This window comes from Desarmillaria tabescens, assembly GCF_030435595.1.
Source record: "Desarmillaria tabescens strain CCBAS 213 chromosome Unknown EV420scaffold_41, whole genome shotgun sequence".
NCBI classification, from domain to species: domain Eukaryota; kingdom Fungi; phylum Basidiomycota; class Agaricomycetes; order Agaricales; family Physalacriaceae; genus Desarmillaria; species Desarmillaria tabescens.
Genome location: NW_026848340.1, coordinates 239,263 through 251,005, shown reverse-complemented (window position 1 = coordinate 251,005; position 11,743 = coordinate 239,263). Strand labels below are relative to the sequence as shown.

The following is an 11,743-nucleotide window of genomic DNA, read 5'->3' as shown; positions in this document are numbered from 1 at the left end:
ATCCCAGAGAAATTCTCCTGTCGGCGTCGTACTGTGACTCCCAGCAGTGGTAAATCTCGGTACAGTTATTTACCGGTCATTGCAACACCATGGTTCAATGAAACACTTAGCCTCTTGCTCTCCCTCCCTTCATCCTTCATCATCAACTTGTATTACATTGCTGATGTGTATTGTATCTTCATGTTCTGCAGTGATTCTTCATATGTGACATGAATAATATTCCCGAGAAATTGAGGCTTCTGTTCTAAAAATATCTATTTTCTCATGAACTCAAAATCTGACCTGGAAATGTGTGTCCTCCATCTGAATGTAATCACCCACAAAGGCCTCAATAATGTTAATGACCTTCTGAAGAACCTGTGTGACAGGTTTGAGACCAAGCGGCCATTATCTGAGGAGTCTAGGGCATAAATAAAAGTGCGGTTCTGCCAAGCCATCACCTTTGATGGACAGTCTGACAGTCCAATGCGTCCATTATTGCCCTGCTGCCTCCGAACTTTATTTCTCCTCTTGTTCAATTTTTTACTATGCCTGGACATGCCAAATCAAACTCGAAAAAGTGTCAGATTGCTCACAAATGCCATGACCAGCTAATGGAAAAGGCAGTCATTGCAAATGATTGCATACAAGAATGAGCTTGTCAAACTACCTGGTGCTCCTCGGAAAGGTGCAAGAAAAATCTGCAAAGATTTTGAGGCTGTATATCAGAGAGAGACTGGAAAGGAGATCTCACTTTTCTATAGCACTCGAGCGATTCCGAGTAGCTGACTAATGAGGTTTGGGTATATGGGCCGGACTGTTTCAATGACTCAAAATAGCCTAGAATACCCACGCCACGATAATGCTGTGAAAACGGACTTGTACTCGCACCTTTGAGCATCTTTTTTTTACTGTATCTTATTGTTGTATAGTATTACACATTCTTACATTCAAACCTAGTCAAAATTCCCAACCAATTGGAACCTACAGTAAATATCCAGTTTTGCTGTTTCATTGACCGGTAAATAACTGTAAGTCCAAACAATTTTTGTCGCAATCGTTACCTAGCTGTATAAAATGTGTAAAGTAATCTGATTCAAGAAATCATTTAACTGTATATGTTAGTGTTCCTGTTCCTTGATGAACGTCATCGAACCTAATCACCGCGCACCTACAAATCTTGACCTTGAAGGAGAGAAATTGCGTATTTATTGCCTCACCCACGCATAGTGTACCGTTAAATAGTCGTTTGAGTTGCTCGGTGACAGTTGGTCAGTGACTTTGGCTTATTTCAACGTCCCGGTACCGCGCTTTACGTTTAAAGCGAAGATCAATGTCACGGAATTCATTAAGCTACGCTTGAACGTGAAATTTGAATACGTTTTCAAATTGAGAATCGGACTTTTTTCGGAATATAGTATTCCCCTTGGATTTGCAAGCACTGCGAATTACCTTGACGTACAACTGGGCTATTTCCTCCGAATTACCATCAAGCTTGATATCACCACCCGTTTGTTGTGATCCTCATGAATCCGCTAATCTGGTCTGTCAAATCCCAAATCAGCGGTATTTTCTTCATCACTGCAGGCTCCATTGCATGACTTGATGACACCAAAACATTGTGTACTGCTTCGGGAATCAATCTAAACCATTTATTCTATCATTACTGTTGCTCTTGGTGTTGAGTCGCTGTTGAAAGAAAGCCGGTACCTATGAATTACTATATTGGGCAGCCGAAAAAAGTTCGATCGATTCTCATTATTTTGTAGAAACCCGGTAAGAAAATATCTAAAATATAACGTTACAGTCACCCTCACGTGATCGAAGTTCAACAACCCGTCTTCCTGGACCTTCGCTGCCTTCTCCTTCGACCATCACTCGACGACTAACAGCCAAATTTCCTGGTGTTGACTCTCTCTTAGTACTGCCGTTACTCGTATGTGCTGACCATGTCTATAGAGATTCAAAGGGACGGGCGTTTTCGCCATCAATTCGCGACTCAGAGGACTGGCGCCCAACATTGAGGCATTGGTGTCCAAAAAGCGTCGAGAATTGGTACGCTATTGTATTTGTGCGCGCCGTCACTATCTGACCTTCGAATTGGTTCGCGTTATCAGATTTCCAAAGGCAAATATCCTTCCTGGGATACGTATAGCCAAGGTGCGTGACGAATAGGTATGTGCTTCCTCGATGTCATGTATCGCTGGCTTACGTAGCCCTTCTAGACTCGTACAATATTGCAAAACTCACAAACAATTAACGCGTTTATTGAACTGACGGCCTTTTTACGGCGACAACTCATACAACACGACTCATTTAACGATTGATATTTCGGCTTACGACATTTATTTTTTTGCTTGATCTTTTTAACGAAATTCTTCCCGATTTTTGGCGATTTTCGATTCTGTATAACTATCATGACGACGCTGCGCCATCCACTGCGTCAACAGTCACAAGCGGAAGCAACACCAACACTCCCGTCTTCCTATGTCCCTAGTATTCGGCTTATCGCCGCCACACCTTCTGCGGCGGGCTTGTCATCTGAGCCGAGCACATCTGCCAATCGCTCTCTCGAATCATCTTGGGCTTCAGTACCTGCCGCTGATTGGGATAGTCCGTCTGCCCTCGCCCCACGTCTAAAGGAGCCAACTCCCAGGAAACGTCTCGTCCCCAAGAAGTCTAAGCTCAGCATGCTGGGCGTTGGGGGAGGGGGTATCAAGGAGCGGGAGAAGACGCGGGACTTTTCTGACGTTGTTCGGCGTGTCGGTGGTGACACTGCTTCTGCGACAAGAGGCTTCGAAATCTACGTGGATCCTACTGAGGATCCGGACATCGGAGAGATTGTCTTAGTGAAGAAGAAGAAATCTCGGGCGGCATTGGACGGTATGAGATGGGGAGGTGGACCTATGGCAGAGGTCACGAATGTGCCCTCTACTAAGATGAAGAAGGAGAAGGAAGAGGGGGGAAAGGAAAAGTGGTGGGCGATTGGTAGAGGACGGAAGGATTCGAGGGAGAAGGGCAAAGGGAAGGAAAGGAGCAAGGACTCCCAACGACCTAACCTCATTCCTCGGTCAAAGAGTAAGTTTTCCTACTGGTCTTGATTGAATAATCTCTCACAGCCATATTTTCAGCACCTGAGCCTTTCAAGCCTCCTCTGCAAGAGGTCAGAACGCGCTCTAACTCGCTTGATCCTGGGGCGCTACTCTCTGCCCCGAACACGTTCAGTCCTACGTATCAGGCCAACAATTTCTCTTCGCCTCAAATCGCTCCTCAGCCCCAGCCACGTTCGCGAACATCGACACTTGGCGGACTTCTTGCACCGCCCACTCTACCTAATGATCAGAATCAAAATCCGCGACAGGGTTCCATCGCGCTTCGAGCCATGCGCTCCCTAGCTCGCATCGGGAGCTGGGCTCAGCTGAGAAATCCAGGCAATGAGAACGAGTCCAAGAAGTACAAGGACGTGCCTAAGAAGAAAACTGTGAAGAAGGATGCGGAGAAGAAGCCAAAGAAAACGAAGGACCACCAACGTACCTCGACTAGCAGCTTTGAAGCAGGCGCATTGACCGCCAGTCCTGAAGTTACCCGGACTTTTGGATACAATAAGAAACGAAGTATTCTTGGGCTCGGGCTCCCCTCGTCTATGACAATGAAGTTGCCTGCAGGACGAGATGGGTCGACGGCTTCTTCTACGATGTCACAGGCTCCTCCTCCGGTGGTCGATAATAACCGACTTTCAGTTGAGTCTGCGGCGGTCATGGGGAGGCCAAGCTCGGCAATGTCGACGGCGTCTTCACTTCGTCCGATGTCGACAACTTCAGGTACCTCTCGGGCTTCATCAGGCTCTGGTGCCTCGGTGAAGTGGGATGAAGCGGGCTTGGAAACGGTCAGGGATCGGAGGGACAGGGAAAGGGGTATCAAGAAGGGTATCAAGGAGGAGCAGAAGAGAAGGGATAGTAGGGAGAGCAGGAGGAGTTCGGAGGGGAGGAAGAGGACCCCATTGAGTGACATCTTCCCAGAGATTGGTACGAGTGGAGATGGCGAAGAAGCGAGGCATATAGGGGAAGGCTCGCCAGCTGTTAGTGGCAAAGAGTGCCCAGTTGTGAGAGTGGAGACTGCTACATGTGACGGACACGAGGATCCTGGTGCGGATAAGATGCTGGTGGCTACGCCCGTTCGTCGAGCTCGTCCAAGACCTGCATCTGAACAGCTCCTGGGCAAAGCCAGGCCTCGGGGGATCTACGAAGATTCCGAGAACGGTATGTCCATTTTTCTCGTATCTCTTTGGCTACCGTGAACATTGTTATTTCATAGGTGCTTTATCAGTCCTGGATGCAGTGACGAACGACCTCGCAAATCTGATCAATACGTTGGATCTGGAGGCTACACCCGGCGGGACACCTGATCCTTCGCCTATTGCTCGACGGAACACAAGGGAGCCAGAGGCGAGTCCTACGAAGATGAGGGCGAAGAAGCTGCGTCTGGAAAACCCTTCGGTCACTTCATTACGTCCGTACGCGCAAGCTACTGTGCGTGCATCTCCTTCCCAGGACATTCTATCTGGGAAGAACCCCGAGAAAGGATTTGTGAAGAAGCGTGCCAGTGAATTGGGGCTTGGAAAGCAAATTGCTCCTTTGCCAGTGTTTGACAGCCTTCCTCCAGTCAAGCTGCCCTCATCACCCCCGCCACCGACGGCCTTTGTACGGACACACAAACGGACCTTGACTCCCGGGCCTCTCCCAGATCCTTCACCTGTCCTGAGACCACTCAGACCTGCGAAGCCCAGAATTTCGAGGGCCGTTGCGAAAAGTCCCACAACAAGTGCCAAGAAGGCAGCACGACCCCCTCCGTCAACGTTCAGGTCGTCTATTGCGGGCTTTAGGAATTCGACATCCTCGCAGGAGTTCAATGAGCTGGAGAATCATCCAATTTTCATGCGCAAAAGGGCTTCGTTGGGCGCCGATAAGAGAGCATCTCGCACAAGTACCGACCACGATGATACAGCGTCCCGACGACCTCTCGCACCGGGTGCACGCAAGATGCTTGGTATGAGAGGAACTATGGGTGGTTCTGATGTCTCTGCATATGCCGAGGACGTTGACGTCTCTGATCCCGACTCGGATATCCCCGATGAGCTCCAATTCATCTTGCACGGGAAGAAAACGTCAGTAGTAGAGGCTGAGGAAGAGGAAGGGACCATGGATTACAGCGAGGCTGCCGAAAGCGGCAAGGGGAGTGGCATGGACGATACGATGGACTACCATCATGAAGGACTGTCGTTCATCAATGATCGTTTGCAGGGATTATCATTTGTCGACGAGGAGATGGAGGTTGACGTTCCGGCCCCCTCTCCGGTTTTCCGTGCCCAGGTGATCGACGAACAGGAACACCATATCGAACTAGAGCCCTCCGAGGAAGATACGAATAAGTCTTTCGATTTCACGGGCGAGCTGCAGAAGTTGAATGAATCTGGTGATTCTGATCGCCGTAGTTTTGTAGAGCAGCTGGAGAACGCGTTCCGAACTCCAGCAAAGATTGATTTGCGTTACGACTTTGCAGGTCCCGTCAAGGATGGCCTCTTGCAGTTTGATGTTCCCCCTGTTCCATCTCTGCCACCGCCTCCAGTTCCCGACGATAGCTTGCAGGAGTGGACCGACTCGGCGACTGGTCTCATGGATGTTCAGGAGCCCACTTTCTTGCATGGTTCCAGCGAGCAGGAAGAATTGTCGAAGAGCAGATCTTCTTTCGACATGTACACCACCTCACAGATCCGCGATATGGTGCAGCCTACTCTTCTTTCTATGACAGACAGCCTCGCCACTGAGGAGTCCGGTCCAGCTGAGGGCAGACAATTCTTGAAGAGGACCTCGTCTACCTTGCACTCATCGGACGGTGAACTGAACGAGTCATTCAAGTTCGGCGGTTCAAGATCTTCTCCTCCCAGTTCAGAGGATAAGGAGAAGCCTATGACATTATCTGACATCATACCGCCGCCTGCGCATGCTCGTTCGTTGTCCATGGGAAGTATCATGGCGGATGATTCTGTCCTCAAGTCGATCCTCGCGAAAGCCTCCGAGGTACCCCGCCCTCGGGTAAGCTCGGACTCATCGAAGAGACCTTCTCGAGCGCACTCAAGACAAGTTTCTGGATCTAGTTTCACTGGCCTCGAATCCTTCGACGAAGTGAGGAGGGGTTTCGAGTTCCCTGACAATCGACCTACGTTTTATCCTCCTTCTGCCGCGGCGTATAGCAAGCACAACAGGCAAGAATCGACAATGAGCTTCGCTTCTGTCTCTTCGTATGGACGCGTCGTAAATCCTGGAGTCGTCGATCCGTTTGATTACGGTGATTGCGGCCTTCCGAGTTTGCAAGAGATGCCTTCCTCTGAGAGTCTGTCCGCATCTATGTCGATGTCGATGGACGTGGAGGATACGTTCGAGTTCCTTCACCGAAGGCAGAGGAGGAGGGCTGAAAGTGATGCATCTAGTTTCTACTTCAAGCCTCCAGATCGCGGACACCGCCGAAACGAGTCGAACCTCTCTGTTTCCTCACAATTCCCGCCGAATAGCCGCTACAATCGCAGCTTCGGGATAGGCTTCGGCGGCGGGCATAGAAAGAACGACTCTATCAACAGTATGAGCTCGGTCGCAAATTCGTACGCGATGCATGGGGCAAACGCTGGGAGGGCAGCGTGGGCGAAGCATCACCGCTCGCAAGATTCAGCTGCAAGTGAATTTTCTACGGCAATGCACTTGGGGCGGCCAGGTATTGGAGACAAGATGTTTGATAACGCCCCTCCCGGCGTACTGACGTCTATTTCTGCTTCTCCTTCGGAGAGTGTGAAATCTTCATTTGACTCGATCATGGACATCGATGACCCCAGGTCTGGAGTTGTGGACTCGTTATTCGATCAAACCGGCGTAGGGTCGAGCGAAGATGAATCGATATTTGGACGTAGAAACCAGTACGAGTATCCAAGGGGACATCTTGCGCCACCGCTGTTCCGGCCGCTATCGGTGCTGAGTATGCATGGTAGCAGTGTACAGAGTCCCAGAGAGGATGATACCATGATCAGCGTATGTTTGATCTCATAAGTTGATTGATATAGATTGCTAATGAACATGTCTCTAGATGCTTGGAGGAGGCCGCCACGAACGAAGAGTGTCCATTGGGTCGATCATGGATATCGACAAGTCTCCCTGCGTACGTGTCGAGAAGCGCAAACACTCGGAGTTTCGAATGAAGGGCGAAGCGGAAGAGGGTGCAGTTAAAGCCCGAATCGTCGTGAAGCCATCAATTGCTTCTACCGCTGAGTCTACCAAATTTGGTGGAGAGCGAATGATACGTGCTCAGCACGGGCTTTTGGACAGACGTAGCTTGGAGGAAAGTTGTCTCGTTGCCGAGGGGGAGGATATGTCCTTTTCCTGTGAGTTTTTTCTGCTAAGATTACATTTGATATTGTGTCTGATGTTTGTGTACTCATAGTCGGTGCAACCGTCTTCACCAAACCTGATCCTTTATCTCGGTCTCGCTCCAGTACATGTACTTCGAATTCAGGAACATCTGGCGCTGATACCCCTCCTCTGTCGGCATCTGAAGGAACATCGATCTCGGAAGGATCGCAGTCAAGCATTGATCTCGAAGAAATCAACGTTGCTCTCACCAATACCACTCATCCTATGACCGGTGCCCAGCGCAGTAGAGTCCGTGCCCGAGCGCGAGGGCACGGTCACCGTCGACGCCATTCGCATACTCAAACATCTCGGTCGTCGATTTACGAAACGATCCAAGAAGAGGCGTCCCCAATGTCCTCTCCGGGCACGCATAAGAGCAGCAGTCCTACTGCTATCCAATCGGTCTTTGTTGTGGATGAAGACACTGCGTCTATTCACTCTGCTACCACTACGTGGGATGACGAGCGTGGCATCGTCGCTTTAAGGAGGTACTATGAGTTACGTGAGGAGGTGGAATCCACAGTGACAGAAAGCAAACGCGTATGGATTGATACGCCTTTTTCGTTGTTTGCTTTGCAATGTAAGCGTATCCCCATGACGAGTGTATAGTTTCTGATTTTTCGTAGGCTTTGATCCGCCAAGACATCCTGCCGGCATGCAAGCGCTGCTTGAGCATTCCGTTCAGAACTACGGGCCGCTGCCTTCGGAGCTCCGACCAAAGCGTGTCCGTTCCCGGACGTCTTCAAGGGCCTCGCCTTACCCGTCGACGAGAGCACTGAAAGCTGCTGCTGCATCCCCGGAGCTTATCACGAAGAAAGAAGATGATGTATATCGTAATGCCACGAGCTCTCCTCTCGGAGATATTCCTCATGCAAACATCATGACTGCTTCACTAGCTTCTAAACCGTTCAGTCCTTCGATCGAGGAGCTCAAACGAGAGACCGCGTGGGGCCCGGCGGCTATCCGTCCTCGGGTAGGGTCCACTGCCAGGCGCACTGCGCTTGGATGGGCAAAGAGAAGCAACGGGAAGACGCCCACTGATCTGAAGGAGAACACACCCAAGATGAACATGACGTACGTTTTTGTTCTCTTGTTTTTATTATTATTGGAGGGACTAATTTTCTGTGTAGGCGGGGTGAATCTCTCAGGCTCAGCCGACCTCGTCCGAAAGGTCGGCCGACACCCGTCCGACAAATTAGACTCTGATTGTTATGCTATATGCTTGCTTCACCACATACTTCTACTCGCTATTTCATTGCCCACGTGACATTACGCATGCCCAACGTACGAAATTGCTTCTTGAACACGAAGTACTGGATCCATCACCAGTTGGTGGTCTCCATGTCCCTCTATGACTCTTAATGTTGACCTTTTATGTTGCTCATACTGTTGTCCACGCTGTCGTTGATTTGTTTTCGAAGGCGGATTGCTGTGTGTAGAAGATTTGAAACTTGTTATCTGTAATTTTAAGATGTAAACTTGTTCGTCGATCGAATATATTGCATTCTTTTATTTGACGAGCGCCAACCACTGACCAGGTGGAGGGTAGAGGAAAGCGCATGTCTTACAGCCGTTTGCATTATGTTGACATCGATGGTGGCTTTGTGAATGAGAAAACATGTGTTGGACTTACTATGCGGAGACGTGACATCAGTTCGATGCCGTCCTTGGCCAATGCTGCCTTTCGATTGAGGGCGAAAGTCCCCACCCCTTCCCTAAACATCTGGGATATATGTGCAGTCGTGTCGACCTCTGATATACTATGATAGACTGGATAACACACTCTTGAAGGAATGAGGTGTACACGCCCGCGAATTGGTGGAGCGAGGCTGTGTGACCTGACAGACGAAGCAAAAGATGATGTATCAAATATCAATTTTCGACAGTATCCCACACGGTAGTCGTATGTTCCGTTAAGCGACACGCCACGGCAGTACTACGAGTAAAGAGCATTCATTACACGCGACCTATCACATGGCCAAGATCGAGGCGTTATAAGAATTGGGTACACCCGGTTCCCAGATAATTAATCCTCACTTTCTTTGTCCCCATTTTCTCACAAAACTATGCTTTCCAGTCACAAATACCATTCAGAGGACGAGTCGCGACCGCTGGCAATCACAGCTGTCCGACCAAGACCGATACCGAATTCCTACTGGGCCACACCATTCTTGGTCGCATGCGAATATCCATGGACGCCCCAAGCTCCGTTTAAACCCAAGCTCGACGCTTTACTTGCAGCGGGCGTTCGAACATTCATCGACCTCACCGAGTCCGGCGAATTGAAGCCTTACACACATATACTCTGTGCGCGTGCAACGCTACTGGGAATTGACCCCACGACTATTGAGTACCATCGATTCCCCATACGTGATAGGTCTCTGCCCGATAGCGTGGAATACATGCATCGCGTGATGGACGTGTTAAGGGATAACGAGGAGCGGGGTAGGATCTGCGCGGTTCATTGTCGGGGTGGTATCGGGAGAACAGGGATGGTTATTGGGTGCTGGTTGGTACAGAGCGGTGTAGCAAGAGATGGTGAAGAGGCTTTGATGATTATTGCAGAGGAGTGGCGAACCGTTGAAAAATACATGCGGTATCCGCATAGTCCGGAGACCGGACCGCAGTTTGAATTCGTGAAGACGTTTCATCGGATGGAGAGTTGAAGTGAGTTCGCTTTTTGTGGGAATTCTGTCGAACTAAACCTTTACTGCAAGATAGACAATGGACTGCACGTAGAAGTTTAAGTCAACACGCATTATCCTCCACGAACGAAGTTCATCAGGATAAGGGCTGGCGACGGTGCGGTGCACGCTCCTGCGATTAAGATTGATGAGGTGGAAGCAGTGCGGGGGATAATCGATAATCGATGAGCGTTAGAGGCATGATTATCATTGGATGTGATGTCAATATATGATAGTCACTTAGGAGGTCATCATTGGCTTGCAGACATTTTTTGATAGTCGGTGAGGTTCGCAATGCTATTTTTTTATATAAATCTCTCCACGATAAAGGGCCGATGGTGAATCCAGAAGTTGATTGCGCATATGATCAACGTGCAGTGCGGTCTTGCATACTGGCGCTCTAACGGTCAGGCTCCTCTGTGGAAAATGACCGTATATACGATTGAGAGGCCGCGGCGAGCACATTGCGGGGAATGTCTGGAAATGGCTGAAGGTAGGAAAAGAGTGAGGAATGAAGACATTTGCCCTGTTATGTTCGCGGGAAGGTTTGTACGTGAGGGCGACGCGTTCTTCGACGCGTCAAGAATGCGACATTACTTGAGGACAGATCATAGTGACGTAGTGCCGAATCGCGGCGCTGGTCAAACTGGTCAATTCTGAATGACTCATCGTTGATCACTCATCAGCCAAAGTTCCATTCTGCTCACTATGGCTTCGAAATGTGGACCGTTTCTCCAGCCCAAATTGAGCTATTTCGAGCTCGGTATGTCGTTATTGTAGGGATCCATTAGGCTTCGCAAGGCTTGATTTCATTGGAACGATGGCAAGCATGACCTGTATGAGATTTAGTTCAGGAGCCCAGAAATACACACACATATGGAACCCAAAGAGATGCCTAGGTGGCATATGAAGCCATTGTACACATTCCAGATATCGCAAAAAGACATACAAGAGCGCAATGAAGCTTACCTCAGAGGTATTCAGATATCCTGCCGCTCAAATGAGACTTTTGAGGACGTATTGCTACTGAGGGTATCCAAACGAGGTGCATATATCTACCTCGCGCGGCAGTTTCAATCCGTAGCATCATATCTGCAGGTCTTCACATCGGCCCAGCAGTAGAAGACTGCCGGTAAGAGGCTACGACAGCAACTACGAAGCCATATCCCGCGACAATACAGGATGTAGAGCGACAACAAGGACGGCGAATAGGCTGGAACAACGGGGATAGTGGTGGTAGAAAGGAGAGGCATTAATCACGGTCACTGATGCACGTGGTCGGATCCGTCGACTTGATCAGACTTGTTAGTAAACCTACTTTCTTCCTTCCTGTAACTATTTCCTATCATTTCGATCAATTGGAACACGACCCTCGAAATTTCGGTCCCAAAAAAATGGGAATAATCAAGAAAAATTGACTTCTGTTCTCAGACTTTTTCGCTGTGACACGTGACGTTCAAATTGAATAACAAGTTGACAGTGAACAAATGTTGTACTACACCGACAGGGTCTGTGGATGTGTACGATGCCTAAAGGAAGTATTATACCTAACAATTAAGTATACTTTTACGCGAAATAAAATATTGATAAGGGAAAAGCGGGGCAAACAACATTTCCTGTCCAGAC

At 49.1% G+C, this 11,743-nt stretch overlaps 3 protein-coding genes across 3 annotated transcripts; all 3 read left to right on the top strand.

Moving 5' to 3' along the window:
- Window positions 1-524: 524 nt before the first annotated feature.
- Window positions 525-823, top strand: EV420DRAFT_1566819 (uncharacterized protein; the record flags this gene model as incomplete). The annotated part of the gene is given in 2 exon segments (XM_060474081.1): window positions 525-608; window positions 619-823. Coding segments are annotated over 2 exon segments (227 nt in total), but the record flags the coding sequence as incomplete, so codon positions are not given.
- A 1,431-nt stretch (window positions 824-2,254) lies between these two features.
- Window positions 2,255-8,816, top strand: EV420DRAFT_843673 (uncharacterized protein). The gene is made up of 7 exons (XM_060483680.1): window positions 2,255-3,057; window positions 3,111-4,238; window positions 4,294-7,055; window positions 7,111-7,405; window positions 7,465-8,013; window positions 8,060-8,507; window positions 8,564-8,816. Exons 1-7 carry the CDS (start codon window positions 2,397-2,399, stop codon window positions 8,637-8,639), a joined length of 5,919 nt encoding a protein of 1,972 aa, XP_060326552.1. The 5' UTR covers window positions 2,255-2,396; the 3' UTR covers window positions 8,640-8,816.
- Window positions 8,817-9,279: 463 nt separating this feature from the next.
- EV420DRAFT_843623 (protein-tyrosine phosphatase-like protein) lies at window positions 9,280-10,289 on the top strand. The gene has a single exon (XM_060483679.1). The coding sequence runs from the start codon at window positions 9,500-9,502 to the stop codon at window positions 10,097-10,099; it is 600 nt and encodes a 199-aa protein (XP_060326551.1). The 5' UTR covers window positions 9,280-9,499; the 3' UTR covers window positions 10,100-10,289.
- Window positions 10,290-11,743: the final 1,454 nt, after the last annotated feature.

What these genes read in the sequence shown, in the direction of transcription:
- EV420DRAFT_843673 (XM_060483680.1), top strand. Translation starts at nt 2,397, where the DNA reads ATGACGACGCTGCGCCATCCACTGCGTCAACAGTCACAAGCGGAAGCA. An exon ending in CCTCATTCCTCGGTCAAAGA is followed by an intron (nt 3,058 to 3,110) that starts GTAAGTTTTCCT and finishes CCATATTTTCAG; the next exon opens with CACCTGAGCCTTTCAAGCCT. An exon ending in TTCGTTGTTTGCTTTGCAAT is followed by an intron (nt 8,014 to 8,059) that starts GTAAGCGTATCC and finishes GATTTTTCGTAG; the next exon opens with GCTTTGATCCGCCAAGACAT.
- EV420DRAFT_843623 (XM_060483679.1), top strand. Translation starts at nt 9,500, where the DNA reads ATGCTTTCCAGTCACAAATACCATTCAGAGGACGAGTCGCGACCGCTG.